The sequence below is a fragment of the Etheostoma spectabile genome, chromosome 12 (assembly GCF_008692095.1).
Source record: "Etheostoma spectabile isolate EspeVRDwgs_2016 chromosome 12, UIUC_Espe_1.0, whole genome shotgun sequence".
Classification (NCBI taxonomy): Eukaryota; Metazoa; Chordata; class Actinopteri; order Perciformes; family Percidae; genus Etheostoma; species Etheostoma spectabile.
In genome coordinates this window covers 23,837,900-23,857,620 of record NC_045744.1, presented here as the reverse complement: position 1 = coordinate 23,857,620, position 19,721 = coordinate 23,837,900, and the positions used below count along the sequence as shown (strand labels likewise).

General features: G+C 42.3%; 1 protein-coding gene across 1 annotated transcript in view; it reads left to right on the top strand.

Moving 5' to 3' along the window:
- myo10 (myosin X) overlaps window positions 1-19,721 on the top strand; it is a 153,825-nt gene that overhangs the window by 45,793 nt on the left and 88,311 nt on the right. Inside the window, exon 2 of the mRNA XM_032531883.1 lies at window positions 4,094-4,192. Within this exon, the coding sequence (XP_032387774.1) occupies window positions 4,094-4,192 (99 nt within the window). The remainder of the gene's footprint in view (window positions 1-4,093; window positions 4,193-19,721) is intronic.

Below are 19,721 nucleotides of genomic sequence, written 5' to 3'. Positions count from 1 at the left end.
CTTTCACTGTGTTTTGTTGTTGTGTTGGTGTTGTGTTGTGGGTGTGTGTTTGGTTGTGTGTGTGTTGTGTGTTGTGTGTGTGTGTGTGTGTGTGTGTGTGTGTGTGTGTGTGTGTGTGTGTGTGTGTGTGTGTGTGTTACTCGCCATCCATTCACATGCTCAAACTCCCAACTTTCTACCCCTCCAGGTGCCCCTCTCACGCCTCACCGGACGACTCCGTCACAATGAGGGCTTGTGGGTCAAAGGTCGGTCGTACAGCATCCTGCTTCAGAGAGAGGACGGAGGGGCAGCGTTTGTTTTTCCCATTAGCATTAGCTCGTCACGCTAATGAACAGCAGCACATGTGGCTATGCGATTAAGAGGAGGGGGGGGGGGTCCACTCTGAGGGCCCCTCGCTTCTTTAGCTCAGTCATATTTCAACAAGCCCAGAGTGAAGTGCACAGTTGTGTGCCACTGTCTGAATCTTCCATTGAATACCATCTAGGGCTGCATATAGTGAATGTTTTTCATTATCCATTTAATCCGCCGATTAAATTTCTAAAAATATAATCTATAACATGTTAGAAAATGATGAAAAATGTCCGTCTTTAAATGTCTTGTTTTGTCAGTTTAAAGTGCTCATATTATGCGTATTGGCTTTTTTTCCCTTTCCTTTATTGTGTTTTATATCTTTTTGTGCATGTCATAGGTTAACAAAGTAAAATAAAGCCCAAAGTCCCCCCCCCGCCCCAAAGGGACTTACCATCTCCAAGAGAAAACACTGCTCCAAACAGCTCACCGTGCATCACACGTTATAATGTTCGCCTAGCTGCTTCTGACTGGCTAGTAGTCCTTACCTAGGTACTGTCAGGGCCCTCATACTCTGCTCCTGACTGGCTAGTAGTCCTTACCTAGGTACTGTCAGGACCCTCATACTCTGCTCCTGACTGGCTAGTAGTCCTTACCTAGGTACTGTCAGGGCCCTCATACTCTGCTCCTGACTGGCTAGTAGTCCTTACCTAGGTACTGTCAGGCCCTCATACTCTGCTTCTGACTGGCTAGTAGTCCTTACCTAGGTACTGTCAGGGCCCTCATACTCTGCTCTGACTGGCTAGTAGTCCTTACCTAGGTACTGTCAGGGCCCTCATACTCTGCTCTGACTGGCTAGTAGTCCTTACCTAGGTACTGTCAGGGCCCTCATACTCTGCTCCTGACTGGCTAGTAGTCCTTACCTAGGTACTGTCAGGGCCCTCATACTCTGCTTCTGACTGGCTAGTAGTCCTTACCTAGGTACTGTCAGGGCCCTCATACTCTGCTTCTGACTGGCTAGTAGTCCTTACCTAGGTACTGTCAGGACCCTCATACTCTGCTTCTGACTGGCTAGTAGTCCTTACCTAGGTACTGTCAGGGCCCTCATACTCTGCTCCTGACTGGCTAGTAGTCCTTACTGTGCATGTGTGACTCCCAACAAAGCTTTTTCAGCTACAGAGTGAGATGTCTCTGGCTTTTTGGAGAGCGTTTTGTGGCATATTTGCATGAAACATTACTTTGACGGATAATCGATTAACAACACAGTTGACTAATCGGTGCAGCTCTGATGCCATCAAACTATTGTAATCCTCAATAATCATGAAAGGGGGGGAAACCCAAAGGGTTTGGGGAGTGCATTGACTTTCTAATTTAAAAAAAATTTTTTCAAAGTGCGCCCCCCACAAATCACATTTAACCCCTTTCCCTGATTTTCCTCAAATTCTTGTTTCCCCCCAAAAAAAAACGCAGAGTGGGTTTTAAAGTGTTAAATACCAGTTTTGCGGGGGGGGGAACACCAGAAAACCAGGGCAGAAAACTCCACACCCACGGGTATAAAAGGATTTTTTTCTGACTGTCGGTTAAAAAAAAAGCATCAAAAAATGCGGGTTTACAGGTCTCCGGGGGCCACTGCATCAATTCTAAAACTTAACACTGCCCCCTTTTCCACCTTCCACCCCTGGGGGCCTCCTTGGTCACAGGAAGCTCAATGCAGGGAAACCCAGGGGAACAACAGATAAGGAAGGCAGCTTTATCTGTACAGCACATTTCAGCAAAGGGCAATTCAAAGTGCTTTCAAAAAATCAGTTAAAAAACAGATAAATCAAAGAAAAAACATTTTAAAAATATAGCATTAAAACCGGTAAAACACATGAATTTAAAAAATGCAAAAAAAACACAGATAAATTTACAGTGCCATAAGAATTTAAAAAAATGAGATTTTTAAAGAAAGGCAGCATCAAAAGAAAGGTTTCAGCCTGATTTAAAAGAACTGAGAGTACAGGGGTTTTACAGGGTTTTGGGATTTTTTTTTCCCGAAAGAGCAAGAAAATGAAAATGTTCCCCGTTCAGTTCTGATCTGGGGACAGAAAAGTAGCCTGTCCCCGATGACCAAGGTTTGGGGGGGTCATTGTATGGACCGTCCAGATGACCTGAGAGGTCTGGGGGGGTCATAGTGTAGTAGTAGACCTGTCCCAGATGACCTGAGAGGTCTGGGGGGGTCATAGTGTAGTAGCAGATCAGAAATGTATTTTGGACCTAAACCGTTAAGGGATTTTAAACTAGCAAGAGTACTTTGAAATCAATTCTTTGAGACACAGGAAGGCGGTGTAAAGACTTCAGAACTGGTAATATAAGGCTAATCCTGCTCCTTGTGTCATAAGCACAGGGAAATCATATATAACGTGACCCTAAACTCCAACTCCCCATTTATTTTAGATCACAAAATAATATCAAGAACACAGATAATATGTGTGTGATCTCAACACAAAGGGTTTAGAAAACTATTTCTTTTGGGGCATTTTAGGCCTTTTATTACATAGGACAACTAAAGACAAGAAAAGGGTGATACATGCAGCAAATGGCCACAAGTTAGATGGATGGATGGATGGATGGATGGATGGACTTTATCATCCCCAAATTGGGAAATTACTCTGTTACAAGTAGCAAGTTACCAAGGATATACACACATACTCACTCACACACAAACCAAAAATACAAGAAAAATACTAGAAATAATAATATGAAATCAAGAGATAGCAATATAAAAAAAATGCCAGAAACAACTACTGAAAAATATACTTCATGATCATACATATGTATGTATGTATGTGTATGTATGTATGTTATGTATATATATATATATATATATACTGTTGCTATTTTAAGACCATCAGTCGCGTGCTGGTCTTACAGGGAGGTGTGTTCAGATGAGTTTTTGGCGTATTGCTATCTTGAGGTAGCAGGAAGTGATTGTGCCATTGACCAACAAAAACATGGTTTAAAATCAGTAATTATTTTAACAGTGCATTAGTAAAATGCTCCTAGGCTACACAGCGTGCACACACTATGGTTGTTACACACACACACACAAATGCAGAAGATTGAAAATAAAAATATGACGTTGCAAATCCTCCATCATAATGTCAATGTGGCAAGGTCCAAACGCGCCTGGCTGTTAAAGGGAATGGGAGAGGACCTCTGATTGGCTGTTAAAGGGAATGGGAGAGGACCTCTGATTAGCTGTTAAAGGGAATGGGAGATGACCTCTGATTGGCTGTTAAAGGGAATGGGAGATGACCTCTGATTGGCTGTTAAAGGGAATGGGAGATGACCTCTGATTAGCTGTTAAAGGGAATGGGAGATGACCTCTGATTGGCTGTTAAAGGGAATGGGAGATGACCTCTGATTGGCTGTTGAAGCGAATGGGAGCTGACCTCTGATTGGCTGTTGAAGCGAATGGGAGCTGACACTCTGATTGGCTGTTAAGTGGAATGGGAGAGGACCTCTGATTGGCTTTTAAAGGGAATGGGAGTGGACACTCTGATTGGTTGGTTGCATGTTACGCCCAACACACCTCTGATTAATGAAGACACTAAGTCCAAACCCCTTTTTTCCACCATTAAACTAGCAAATATGGCTATGGACACGCCCCTAAACGCACCTTAGATCATTAAAATGAAACCCTTGGAGTATCCATAGAGATCCTTTTAAACGCTGTTTGTGTCTGTGTGTTGGACTGGTTTCTTATTCTGTAACGAAAGACTTCCCGTAGCTGATGAGTAAACCTCCTCTCTGTTCCCTGCAGGGTGATCGGGTGTGGTTACGGGAGGATGAGCAGTGCCTGCCCTGCACCGTGTCCTCGTGCTCTGGGGGGGTGGTCGCCTTCGCCACAGACTACGGCCAGGTAAGAACGACTGAAGAGCCTTTCACGCCACTGTACCTCTGTATCCAAAAAAAGCATCTTTTTAAACAGAGCTTCCTATCCTTCACCTTTCAACCATTTTTCCAATAATGTTTATGAAAAACGGCATTTTGACTTCAGGATATCAGTTGCAGTTCGTAGTTCCTGGGCCATGTTGTACTTCCTGTCTCCCGTAAAGTACATTCAAAATTGGTATGGGAAAAGGAAATGCTTTTATTTTTATGGATGTTTTTTTTTGCATGGATGTCAAAACCTAGAGACTTCCTACGGAGCCCCGGAGGTGACATGGAGGGGGAAAAGAAATTACAAAAACAACATGTACTGTGGACAAACACTTTTGCGAGATCTTGACTTTGTTAGATCTCGAGTTTTATTTACGAGAAATGGTGGAAATGCTTAAAAAACACTTGTAAAAACACACTAGAACACACGTATTGTCATGAGGTTTGGACGCTCGTCGTGACGTCATCGCGTTACGATACTTCTGGTGCAAAACCGCATGAAACTATTCTATTGAAGGTTAAATTATCTGCTCATAAACACGGGCATACCTCAAATACTTCAACAGTGTACATGTTCAAATGACTGCTAGTGTTTTTCATGTTTCTAGATTCAGAAATCTTTTGGATCAATGTCATTTGTGTGTTTATTTAGTAAAATGTAATAAAAATACATGCAAATTAAAAAGACAATTTTCAATACTTTTCAATACTTTTATCAAGCACTAGGGTTTTAAATTTTAGCTTAGGTACTGTACCAAAGATACTCGAAAATACACTACTAGAAATGACATTACAATGAGCAGCAATATCAATGTAGGCACTGGCAAACCATTTATATTAATAATAATAATTATTATTATATATAATTTATTCTTTATTAATCCTGCAAGGGGAAATTACAATGTTTTCACTCTGTTGTTATTACACACATTACACACAGGCCTGAATTCCACCCCCATGCCCAGTGCCTATACACCTATAAACCTGTATACATGCACTAAATGGAGAGATGTCCCATTTTAAAGGGTTAATTGGCCCTTTTAGTATAGACTGATATTCTGACTGTCCCACAGACACAAAAGCATCAGGCAAACTTACCTGTTTGCTTTGCTGACAAGGGAAATTCCCGTCTTTCCTTTACCTCTTCTTACGCTGACAGATTTGGTGAACCTCCAAGAGGCTTAAAGAGGTCCACTTATAATTTCAAGATGCTCTAAATCCCCTGAAACCCCATATGGTTCTTTGTGATCCGCTCGTTGCCCCAACAGCGAGTACGGACGAGGTGAAAGACACGTGGAAACATGGGGTCACGGTGGCTTTTATGTATGTTTTGGGTTGGATATTAAGAATTAAACACGCCCTATGACATATGAGCGACTTTGGGTTTGCTGTCACTCCTGTCTCTTGTCATCTCCCGCCAATGAGATTTGTCCTAACGCGATTGATCCATAGCATGCACGCACACTCACAGCCACACACAAGGGACTAATGAGTTTCTACTGTCTATCTATTAACGCTACTTAGCAATGTCTCAAAAGAGAATTTGGGTTATTTTCGCCCCAACCCCAGTGAGCGAGTTTTTAAAAGGAGACTGAGGTAGAGTGGTCTGCAGAATACAGAGCCTGTGTAACATACCCCCCCCCCCCAGCAGGTGTTAAAACTCCACAGATTAGGATTGACTGCAAAGTGGGAGGGGGGGGGCAACATGAAGTGTGTATCTTCACACTCCACACCGTGGGGAGCTGTTGAAGCTTCGCGTTGACTCCAGAAACACCAAAGGGAACGCTCGGAGGACGAGACCAAGCTCGCAGCAGCACGTCGTCTCAACACGCCTCACAGTTACTTCTTGATTGATTTCTCTTCATCTCGGTGTCGTGCACACTAAGTGCCCCACCCTAATGGGTATATGAGACACCAAAAGGGCAGTTGTGTAGCGGAGTTAATAATTCCACTTGCCATTTAAAGGTAACTTCTCATTTGGCTAGTAGTTTCCATGAGACAGGCTTTTACTGTAACATATAGACGCCATTTATTGATGCTATTCTGCAGAATTTAGGGTCAATTCTTACACACATCACCAGTCTGCGGTAGCCTGTTTCGTCATAAGTCGAGTATGTTTGAAATTCTTTATTAGGAATAACCCCTAGAGATGTAGCATCTCGTTTTCGAGGGGGTCTTTAAAGGCAAGATGTACATTCACAATTTGACAAAACAGTTAAAACAAGTTGAGGGGACCTATAAAAAAAATAGAAATAAAACATACATCACAAACGTATATTGAGCTCCACTGTTATGGTTAAGTGAATGTGTCAATTGTGATACTAGGTTAGTATGCATGTTGTATATCCACATGGGAGGTCTCAAATCTTATATCAGAGACGCGTTTTGTTTGGTTTCTTTTGTTTCAGCTAAATGAAAAAGCTCACCACGTTGTGCTAGCTTGCTAGTCTGGTTAGCCTAGCTTGATCTGGACGATGGCTTATCACATCCTACTACGGCCCACCTCCGTCCAACCACAGAGACAGAGCACAGTTAAATATAGCACCAGTAAAATATATATATATACATATATATTTTACTGGTCTCCTTTCAGAACAACGGGACCTGTTGGTCCTCTTCTTTAACTGTCTATGCTACTAACTGCTGTTTAACCGAAGCCTTTAACCCTCGTGTTGTCCTCGGGTCAAATTGACCGTTTTCCTATTTCAATGTTTTTTTTAATTCCCCAAAATAACATGATTGATTCCACACAACGCTCTTTGCCAAGTACACATCTCTACTTTCATTAATTTTGGGGCGTCTTATTAAAATGTATAGCATTTGTAGAGAAACAAATGGAAGTGTTTTTGAAATAGTGTTGAGTAAAAGTTGACATATTCCAGTCTGTGATTATCATCAACATCCATTCCTTTAATTTTAGTCTCAATAATTCCTAATTTTTGCTTTTTTAACTCAACCATTAGGTATAATTTCCAAAAAATAAGGTTTCTCGACCAAAAATTCCAAATATAACTGTAAAACTAAAGTTAATAAAGTTAGTGTCACGTAGTGTTGAAAACGACAAAAAGTGACAAATTGAATAAAAGTGTTGAAAAAAGGGACAAAATAAAAAAAGTTAAAAAGCATCAACTAAGTGTAGATTTTCATTTTGATGGTGAAGACGACACAAGGGTTAAAAATCCGGCCAACAACTTTTTTTTTTTTCGGGGGGGGGGGGGGGGGCTCCTGCGCTGACAGCTTTAACAAAGACTTCCTGTGTCGCCGGTGTGCAGCAGAGGGTCCGCAGCAGAGGGGGGGGGGCTCAGTAAATGGTCGTGCTGAGGGGTTTAGGGTCATGCCGAGCCGGCGTATTGTGCTGCCGATTTACCGGCAGATTAAAGCATTCTTATCTCCCGGATCCGACTCACCCAGAGACTCTGTGTGACCCACGTTCACTGGAGCTAATGAGCCTCCGCACCACAGCAGTGACCGAGTACATCCACCCAAGTAGTTGAGTACAAATGTAGAGGTACTTGTACTTTACTTGGGTCTTTTCTTTTCACGCCACTCCCTGCCTCTGCTCCACTACACTTCAGAGAGAAATAATCTACTTTTTGCTCCGCTACTTTTCATGGGACAGCTTTAGATTCTAGGTGCGTGTGAGGCTGGGACGGTAGGGGCTGGGCGATGTGGAGAAAATCAAATATCACGATGTTTTTGACCAAATACTTTGATACCGCAACCGTATTGTAGTATTGACTATTGGTGCTGTCACAAAATATTTACACAATGAGATTTCTGATATATGATCATCAGTTATGTAGATATAATGACTAAGTGGGTAAAGGCGAATAATACAACAGCTACAACAGTTGGGTAAGATCAGAAAATGACGACACTTTACTTTAATGTACTTTACTTATTTTTATGACTTTTGTGTTGTCTTCCCGTCGACCTGCAACTTTGTATTTTTCTGGGTTTAAGTTTCAACAGTTTGTTGTTCTTTTTCTACACTTTTCTCAACGTTTTTGTCTATTTTATTCCTATTTTTTGGTCACTTTTTTGACATTTTTTAATAATGTTTTAGTCAATTTTTGTTTTTCTTGCTTTTTTGTAGTTTTTTTTCAACATTTCTCATTTTTTCAACGCTCTTTTCTGATGTAGAAAGTTTTTGTAAACCGATCAAAGGACAACACAAGGGTTAAGAAAAAAAACAAAAAACAAAACAGTTTTCGTCTCTTTTCAAAGTTTTTTTTTTCATTGTTCTTGTAGCATTTTTCAGCGTTTTTCACCCACTATCACCAGTATACACTAACACCATCTTATTACCACTGTATTTACACTCCACAGAGATCATTTAGGATCAGAGGATGTTGATTGATAATCACAGACTGTCAAAGTTTAGTCAGAATAATGCTATGAAATTAAATACAAAAACACCCAAAAGTTAACGATAGTGCTAAACTGATCCCTCGTTGGAGTTATAGTGGAACCTGCCATGTTGACTTTGGGCTATTTGGTTGAAAAAAACTCAAATTTCTGCTAAAGAAACTTTGAAAACGTGTCAAATTTGACCCGAGGACAACATGAGGGTTAAACACTTCACACTAATCCTTACTTTTGTCTCCTCTTGTTTCTTCTCTCTGTCTCATCTGCTTCAGCGTTGTCTCTTTGTGTCTCTTATCCTCTCTGCATTTTAGCTTCTTGTCTTTATTTCACATGTTTTGTTTCCTCTTCTCCTCTCCTCTAAATCCTCATTCTGTTCTCATGCTTTACTCTTCTCTGCACCATACTAATAAAGCTTTCTCTTTGCTGTCATTAACTCCATTAGCATTGGAGATGTTCATTGTCCATAAGGGACATATTGGGACAGGAAGGTTTTTATTTGCTCAGCGTTGGGAAATTAAAGGCAGCTCCTAATCTGGTTAAGAGCTTTAAAAGTACCAGTATTAGCTGCACACAATCCTTTTTACTGCAGCAATCAACAAACTGCAACGACAGGAGAGTCAGGGGGAGGGAGCAGCCTTAATAGACCTGCGTGTGTGTGTGTGTGTGTGTGTGTGTGTGTGTGTGTGTGCGCGTGTGCGTGTGCGTGTGCGTGCGTGTACCTGCCAGCCGTCTGTTATGTGTAACTGGAGACTTCACCTGTTCAGCTTCAGAGCAGATGTTGCTCTTTGTGAGGAAAGCTGTGCTCTGACCAATCAGAGAAGCACACTTCAGTATATTTGTGTCTGTCTGTGTGTGTGTGTGTGTGTGTGTGTGAGAGAGAATTACTGGTAGGCTATGTGTATTAGTATCAATGTTCATGCTTATCACGTTGGTAGTTTGAATGAGCCATAAGCTAAGTTTCCATCCGCGTGTCAATCAAATTATCTGAAGTTCGGTAAAAGAAACTCATGTGAATAAATCTGGTGAAAGTGTGTTTCCATCCAACAGCTTGAAAGCGAATAAAAACCTGTGGTGATGACATCACATGACGCTGTTTTGAGATCAAATTGGCATACTGAATTGATTTGAGACATTTTAAAGTGTTTCCATTCATAACAACAGTCCCAAAAAATAGTAGTTTGTAGTAGTTCTTTGTAGTAGTTCATGGCATAGCAGGGCACTGTGCAGCATTACAAGGCCCAGCAGGACGTAGCAGGACGTAGCAGGACGTAGCAGGACGCAGCAGGACGTAGCAGGACGCAGCAGGACGTAGCAGGACGCAGCAGGACGTAGCAGGACGCAGCAGGACGTAGCAGGACGCAGCAGGACGCAGCAGGACGTAGCAGGACGTAGCTGGGCACCGCAGATTGTGGCAGGATTTAAGCTTCTTTATTGTACGCTTGTAGCCTCAGAAGACCGCCCTCGGTCTTAAAACTTTGACATTCCTTCAGATGTGTGAGCAGTTAACTACGAAGCTTGAGCACTTAAATCTCTTTAATATTTTTTTTCTACAACTCTGACTTTTCACGGCATCAATCTGTTTCTCTGAGACCCAACTCTGCTTTTGTTCCGTTACGTGTAACTGAGTCTCAACCCCCCCGCTGCCCTTCACTGTGGTCTGTCAGAGAGTTGAACGAGGTAACCCCTCCACATGCCTCGAGCTTGCCTACCCCCCCTCCCCCCCCCCCACTCCCCCTCCATCATCATCATCATCATCATCATCATCATCATCAAAAGCAGCAGCTGCTCTTTGAATCGCCATTCATCTCCCGCTGCATTGTCCCGCCGTCGGCTCAGGTCGGGGGGGGGGGGGGGGGGGGACTGTCTGCGCGGCCGAAAAACGGTGAAACCCGAGAAAGACGAGAGAAACCCCGCGACCTCCGAGGACACGACATTTCAAAGCATGAACCACTCGCTGAAAATGTAGCATTTTACAAGTGTTAGGGATAAAAATGTGCCCTGAGTCAAAGCGTCTCTCTGTACAAGAGAACAACATTTCAATATACAACCAAGAACAACTAAATAACAGATCAGCCTGATGTAAAGAACCCTTAATTACTGCAAATAACCACATCTTGCAACATGGAAAATCTTTTAAATATGAAATGCACTTGCCATTTTATCTCACCACTGCCCTCCCTCTCATGTGCAATTCTTCTTTATATACAGTACCTACTTATTTAAATCTTATGTCCTGAATGTATGTGGTCTCTAGTTTTTTTGTATTGTTAAAACTGTCTTTCATTGAACAGAAGAGCTTTCCAAATTCTATTGTATGTCACCATGTACAATGACAATAAAGGCCATCTATCTATCTATCAATCTATCCATCTATCCATCTATCCATCTATCCATCTATCCATCTTATCTATCTATCTATCTATCTATCTATCTTAAAGGGTAACTTTGTTTTTTTTCTTAAACCCCTATTTTCCTATGTTTTTATGTCTAAATGACTGATGATCTTTGAAATTAGTCCAGTATAATGACAACATTATGGACACAAACCATACAGAGATGGACCTTTTTCTAAAAGGGTGAGATCCTTTTTGGTTTAACATGAAACGGCTCCAAAATTGCTTTTGCCAAACCCATCAGATTCCATTTAAATAAACAGCAGCGTTATCATAAAATACACTTAATTCAAAGTCAATGGAAACAAAGTAAAACTACCAAAAGCCGTCGTGGTTCGTCTTTCCACTGTTCCAACTATTGGTGGAGAAAAAAAACCTTAATTCACCCATGAGAAAATATGCTGGTTGGCTGCTCTATACACGCTGAAAGTACTGTTTATTTAAATGGAGTCTGGTGAGTCTGTAGATGGGGAATTCAGAGCTGTTTATGGTAAAAAAAATAAAAGGATCTTAGTATTATGTCTATCTCTGTAGGGATCCTTTCCATAATGTTGTCAGGCTTTCAGTGGCAAAAACAGAACTTTTAGTGGATAGAAATTTGAAGGTGCACAATTGCCCGTTAACTTACGATTGAGCTGGTTTCCCAAATCGAAACTGGATTACATTGCAGCTCGATTTGAGGCAGTTACGGCATTCTGTCAATACTTGACCAAAGAATTTAGTTCACATAAGTCACTTTGATGCAAATGCATGGGAGAGTAGGATCCAGTTTAAAATGACTGAAATGACCCTTTAGGAATGTAGCTCAATAAAGACTTTCAAAAATGCTCAACCACCAGCTGATACACTGACATGTTGGTGGTTACATATCCACCTATAAACTCTTCAGGATCAGAAAATATGGCCGGTATCCGCCTTCAGAAGTCCATATCTTCCTCAGTCGTACATATTAAGTTTCTCTAGTTCTTCTAGAGTCTTCTAATTGCCTGAACATATAATGGGAATTCACTTTCCTGACCCACTTAAGTAAGAACAACAAACTTTATCCTGACTGATCCAGGAACAGAGCGTGTTGATCCGAGGGTCCAGCAGTGAGTGCACCCCCCTCCCCCCCCCCCCCCCCCCCCCCCCCGCTGCTCTGCACTGATGCTGTCCTCATGCCTTTGTTTCACAGAGATTTACTCCGGTTAGCATCTGTCGCTAAGATTACCGTCCGGGCCCCTCCATGGCTTTGTTTTCGAGGCGTGGATCCTCCTCAGCTCCACACAGACAATTGGACCAATTAGAAACCTATTAGGACAAAGCCAAAAGGACAGCAAGTCCTACTGAGGCCTGACTGTATATTACTGTGAATACTGCCCCTACAGAGAGAGAGAGAGAGAGAGAGAGAGAGAGAGAGAGAGAGAGAGAGAGAGAGAGAGACCAATCCAACCAGTAGTGGAAGAAGTATCAGGCTACTTTACTAAGTAAAAGTCCTGCATTGACAATGTTATGTTATGAGTAAAAGTATGTAAGTATCATCAGGAAAATGTACTTAAAGCATTAAAAGTAAGAGTACTCAATGCAGAAAACCCGTTCATTGAAGAAACTGAAAACGATCCAAACTATTCTGGCAATCCACTAAGTGTTTTAACTGTCACTGTAGTCATTCATAATCAAATGTTGTATGTGATGTGGGCAGAAATCTTAATAATATGTAATGCAACTTGTAACTAAATGTAGATGGTTGAGCTTTCTAAGCTGAGACCACAGTTCTTATCTTCCAATAGGTTTATCCTATTGAAGCACTTACAGAGGGACTTTCCTGCATAGAAAAATATTTGCATATTTTCATAATATGAGCACTGTAAGACTAACAAGATGGTGGTGTTGATTAAAAAAAAAAAAAAAAAAATTGCAACATGGCTTGGAGGACTTGTTGTATCCTTGTCTGTTGCAGTGAGAGTGATGCATGATAGAAACCAGCTGGACCGAGACTATTTAGACAGACAGCTGTGTGATTGTGTGTGTTTTTCCAGATATGTTAGGTGTTAAAAAGGATTAGAAGCCATTTGACATTGAGCCGAGGTTTCGGTGTGATTTTCTTCCCGTGACAGTCTCCTTCCTGCGGAGATGGTGTGATATACTGCTAGGTGGGGAATCATAAAGTCAGGTACCTGACCTGTTGATGCTAACAGCCTCGCTGTGTTTTACTCAGCGGTCAAACAGTTTAACCGTCTGATTTACAGCGGGGAACATCCTGCTATCTCATCTTACAGTGTAGAAAGTGGAAGAAAAGCCTGGAAGTTAGAGCTCATACTCTCTGGCTCATACATCACACATGCAGTCCTGGAACGCTAACTGACATAGGTAAATATTTAAAAAAGGGTCCAAATTCACAATGGTAAAAAGCGGTTGAAATGTATGAAGCCAGATGGAGGTGAAATCTGGCAGCTCTCAGCGGTGGAAGACGAAATCAAATCCTAAATCAAACCAGCCGAATCACTGCATCCACAGTTTGAATTAAAATACTAAAAATCAGCAGGAACGTGCGTGGAGATAAAAAAAGTAAGATTTGAAGACGATTGTAGTAAAATATCTACTTCTTCAGTTTGCTTGCTTTCAGATTATTTAATGAAGGAATAAAAGGAAAGAGGAGAAAAATAATCACAGTAAATAAGAAAATAATGGAGAAAGGAAGGAAGGGAGGGAGGAAAGGAGTAAGGAAGGATGGACGGACAAGCGGAAGGAAGGGAGGAAAGGAGTGAGGAAGGAAGGGCGGAAGGAGGAGGAAGAACAGAAAAAGGGAGGGAGGGAGGGAGGATGGGAGGAAGGAAGGAAATAGAGAAGGAATGAAGAAAAGAACGGAGAAGGAATGAAGAAAGGAAAGAGGGAAAGAAAAAAGGAAAGAAAAGATGAATGGCATGAAGGAAGGAAGAAAAAAAAGATGGAAAGATGAAAGAAGGGGAGGAAAACATGGAAATGAAAGAAGGAATGTGTGTTTCAGCAGACGGCTGCGTATCATGTGTGTCAGAGGACAAGGCTGTAGCATTTGACCTACAATGATGAGTCCAAACCAGGCCGAACTGATTCAGACATCAGTCCTATCACCCAGATAGATGCCCAACAAACATATTACGTCTAGGATTTTCTCCCTTTAGTGTTCTAAGGGTGAGTTTTACCCTTTGTGCCTCGTAAGGTCAGTTCGAAGGACTTCACACTATAGTCAAAACATGTAACACACAGTCACAACTTTTAACTCCAGTATCAGTCGAGGGGACAGTTCATCTTAAGAAATGTGACCGACAGTAAGATACAATCTTCCATACTGTACTGTTTCAGTCTACCAAATACCACGTTAGAACGGAGCTTATTCTCTGGAATCCTTGGCCCAATCCCAAAGTCCGGACTCAGAGACTCACGGACTTTGGTGCGCGTTCTCGCAAAATTCGTAAGGACTTAGGGTTGTCCCAATGTGGAATTTCAAAGCGAGTGGGGGTTTGACGACACGCTTACTGAGTCCTTTCCATGATTCTGCATCGATGCAGACTTCACCAAAGGGAATTACCCACAGTTCAAAGCGTTGTGACGTTCTAGGGAATTCCAGGAATTACAAAGGTAACAACAGCACGCCACAGGACCACGGACTGTAACGAACCTGTTTGTCCAGCTTGTAAAACAAGAGTTTGAAAACATTTTGAATCAGCCAACCGCACGGCCATTGCCTTGGGTGGAACCTAAACTATGGTTGCAGCTGCCGCTGTGGTCCTGCTACACCCTGCTCTGCCCTACTATGCCCTGCTACGCCCTGCTCTGCCCTTCTATGCCCTGCTACACCCTGCTCTGCCCTACTATGCCCTGCTACACCCTGCTCTGCCCTACTATGCCCTGCTACATCCTGCTCTGCCCTACTATGCCCTGCTACACCCTGCTCTGCCCTACTATGCCCTGCTACGCCCTGCTCTGCCCTACTATGCCCTGCTACATCCTGCTCTGCCCTACTATGCCCTGCTACATCCTGCTCTGCCCTACTATGCCCTGCTACATCCTGCTCTGCCCTACTATGCCCTGCTACATCCTGCTCTGCCCTACTATGCCCTGCTACATCCTACTCTGCCCTACTATGCCCTGCTACCCCCTGCTCTGCCCTACTATGCCCTGCTACACCCTGCTCTGCCCTACTATGCCCTGCTACGCCCTGCTCTGCCCTGCTACGCCCTGCTCTGCCCTACTATGCCCTCCTACACCCTGCTCTGCCCTACTATGCCCTGCTACACCCTGCTCTGCCCTACTATGTCCTGCTACATCCTGCTACGCTCTGCTATGCCCTGTCATGTCCTGCAACGCCTTGCTATGCCCTACTATTCCCCGCGATGCCTGGCAACACCCTGCTACTCCCTGCGACGCCCTGCTACACCCCGCCACGGCCCGCATGCCAGACTATGCCCTGCTACACCCTTGTACACCCCGCTATGGCCCACACGCCACACTATGACCTGCTACGCCCTGCAACGCCCTCAACCTCTACAACTATTATTTCTAGTCATAGTTCCATTATTTGGATTGCCATTGTTCATCATACCAACTGCTGTAATTATTATGAATCCTACCAAGACCAAAGGTCTGGGTCTGTCTGTGGTTTCTGCTTAAAAGGAAGTTTTTCCTCGCTACTGTGGCACCAAATGCTTGGTCTTAGGAGAATTGTTGGAATATTTGGGTTGTTGTAAATTGTGGAGCGTGGTCTAGACCTCCTCTATCTATAAAGTGTTTTGAGATAACCTTTCTTAGGATTTTTACGCTATAAATAAAATTGAATTGAATTTCGGACGCAACCATCGTCAATGTGCGAACACATGTTCAGGGTGCCTTGGCAGAAGCTGTTGTTCACATACTGTATAGTTCCTCTGTGAAGATTTATACCGTTAGACTTCAACCACGTTGGTTTCCGGGTGGAAAAAAGGAGCACAGCCAAAAACCCGGTGCTGTCTCAGCTAGGGTGACCACCCGTCCCGCGTAGCGCGTGCGCGCACAGCGTTTGAAGCCCAATTCACGCGTCCCGCAAATTGAGACGTGTCACGCATAATCAACGCTTGCTCAAAAAAAAAAAGTTGCTCGCTCTATCTTGGAGCCCGAGGCAGCCAAACGAACATTAGGCTCGTTGGACATGAACTGCGCCTGTAAAGTAGACGAGAGCCGGCGGCAGCAGCCGGTGGGGTGGTGGTGGGGGTGGTGGGGGTGGTGGTGGGGGTGACACTAAAAGCTGCGGTAAAGTCGGACAGTTTCCAGCCGATTCCAGAACAGGAAGGGACTTTAACAATGTGGTGCGATTCCGATTTAATAAAATATAATCAGACCCACATATCAGCTGGAACAGTCTCTAGTTTTAATTGTAGATCTCAGAATGTTCTACATGTGATCTGTTGCTGATTTTAATTAACAACAGACTGGAGATGATCTGTGATCTGAACGGATTTAGTCTCTCTGACTTCTAAACGTCACTAACAGCCAGAATGTCCAGAATAGGACTTTAAATCAGCCAAATAGTTAAAATCCCTCCGATTCGTTGTCATGACAGCGCAGGCACGTGCATACCAGACACTGGGAAGGGACTTTTAGGAACGCGCTTTCCAATTCAAAAATGGAGAAAGAGCCCGAGTCTGAGCAGTCTGAGGCCCCCCCACCCCCCACCAGTTACAAAGAGAAGGTGGGTACAAGGAAGACTGGCAAGACTCTTTGTTTAAACTGTTCCTGTTGAGCAACTACAATTCCTGTTAGTCCTATAATTTTATATTATAATGTATTTAAAGTGAATAAATTGTAATGAAAAATAAAATTAAATAGCTAAAGTAAATCGTAAGTGGAAGTGCATCTGTCAATTATTATAATTGTATGAATGTTCAAAATATTAATCTTTATTTAGAAAAAAATACACATTGGTTGGCCTATTCATGAGCTTACATCAGCAGTTACACATGTTCAGGGGCATAGGGCATTATTAATACACCATGTAAGGTGGTATGTGCTAGAAATGGGTAAACCAGTATCAGTGAGTCTGCCCGTGGGGGGGCACCGCTGCGCCAGGCAGTGTCCCACATTGTCCCTCAGAAACATACCACTTGTCCCCCCTTGGCTTATTAGCAGGTGGTCACCCTAGTCTCAGCCTTTTCCACCAACAGACACACCACAAAGTAAGACACAGGTTCGAAATTTCTAAGAAGAGTCCATGATGTCTTTCAGTGGTTTCAAACATTTGTCATGTGACCCTGAGAAGCTAAACTATGTTAACTATGTACTATTGGTGACATACCATTTTCAGATCATTCAATTTAAATAGTTTAAGGTGTAAAAAATGTCTCTTGTTCAACTTTTAGACTGATAATCCACTTTTTTTGAATGAAAGTACTTTACTTTTCTTAGCTACATGTATGAATGGTTCATGAGAACAGCCTAAAACTAACTAACTAACTAACTAACTGTGAGACCATTAGGAATGTATAAACACACATAGACACACACACACAAACACACACACCACACACACACACACACACACACACACACACACAATATGAAGTCTGGGGTTGTGTGAAGCTGGTCGTTGACCCGCTGTGACCGAACGTCTCAGGGCAACTCTTCCTGAAGAAAGCCGGTTCTGTACTAAGAGTCAGTCACATCTGACAAACACACACACACACACACACAAGGCCTCGTTTTTCACATTCCAGTTTCATTGACGCTTCAGAACGTCACAGAAACGTCTTTCAGACGAATGAGAAATGATCCAGTCTTTTCAACGGCGCGTCATCAACTTGCATGAAGGATTTATTACTCCTGAAAATAAGCTGCAGCTAAAGTAAACCGACTGGTCGTCATCACATTAGTGTTAAAACAAACACACTTCCATAATTGAAGCTGCTTTTACTACGACCTGGAACGGACCTTTAACTGCTTCAAGACACGAGACACGGTTGAAAAGACCAGCATGTTTACTAGGGCTGTTGGAACGAATACCAAAATTCAAAAATAATTTGAATAGTAAACAAATTAATACTATTCAAATGCTGAAATTACTTTTCGAATGTGGCTTTCTTTTAAATATATTTTGGCAAAGAGCTAATAATATTCTTTTTGCCTACTCGCATGTGTCTCTTATGTCACGTTTTATGAACCTAACTTATCAGGAGTGAGAAACGCAAGGCAATGTGAGGTCTAACATAACATTACGTACCATGTAGTACAGCATCACGGAGCTAGCGTTACGTAAAAGAAATCGTAAGGAGGACGGGAAATAGTTTTAACATGACTTGAAAATCGACATCTATTGAGCCAAAGCGCTTGTGTTAACATGAGTTGGCTAGTTCTGCGTCATGAGGTATGGTAATGTTAGCGTAGCTGGGAGCTTCATGAAGAAAGCTAAAGTTGATATGTTAGCTGCCCTACAGCTGCCATTTAGCTTCCACTTCATATATTACCTTCTAATAGCTTTATTCTCAGTTACGTGACAATCAACAACAGGTTGCTTATAGATCACTAAAATATCAGCTCCATTTGGCTTGGTTATTGGTGCAGTTAGCATCGTTTGTTACTTACCTAGTTTTGAAACAAATTGTTGTCACTGTCATTGTGTTAACCGAGCACCGTTAGCCTTTACAACAAAACCGCTTCACTACACTTGTTAGATAATGATACATCCCAGAGTCCTCTGTTGATTTGTGTTTGTCACTGTGTGCTCGTGGTGGAAAATGAATGCAAGTAAAGTTGCGTGCAGGTCCTTTCAAGACCAGGCTAACGTAAGAAGTCCATCTAGTGGACAGAACGTGTAACAACAACCACATGCTTGTAGCAACATTGACAATCCATAAAGTCTGAGTAGTGTAGTACATATTATTTAACAAGCTGCAATTGAGCACTAAATATTCAAATACTGTTTGAATATTAAAAACATTGACAGCTCTAGTGTTTACATTCTCTGAGAAGTAGACAGTTAGAGGGAGGGAACTGACTCGTTAGACTAGTCCAACGTAAATCGTTTACAGTCAACAGTAAGTCCTGAATGTCCCGGAGGGGAAAGTACGTGACAGTAAACACACCTTCACTTCTCCTTCAGCTGCTGGAGATTGAAGGCTCAGCTGTTCATCTCTTCCTACTGCACTTCAACTCTGTTCTTCAATGAAGTCCAGCATTTCTTTTAGCCTGGCTTTGTTCAAAGGACACAAAAAAATACTCACTGGCTAACATGCTATACATTTACGTAATATGAACACGCAGAAATGTAAAAACGCAGTTTGTGATTTTGGAGAGTAACATGCTGGAAGCTTTTGGCTGGCTTCAGTCACTTCTTAATTTTTGGCATGTCCATAGAAACGTACTCTTTAAACTTGGGGTAACTGGGATTCTTTTACAAAAAATGAAGGTTCAGCAATAAGGGTAGTTTATTCCTACCTGTCACTGCCTGATGGGAGGCGAGTGCAGATTTGAGTCTCGCATGCGTCACTTTGCAACAAGTAGCATATAAGATGCTAACGAGAGACTTCTGTAATGTCTGACACACAAACACACTGTTTCACACAAACACAAACTCAGCCATACAGAACCACTTGATGCTTTGTCTTTCAGGATATCCTATCACAACTTTTAAGCCATTTGAGTTATTTTTTTCTAAATGATTCTCTTCATATATCATATATATACCACGCCTATACATATACCACTTCATATATCGATGTGTAAAAATTCTGTTTATAGTAATAACCATCTGTATGTGTATTC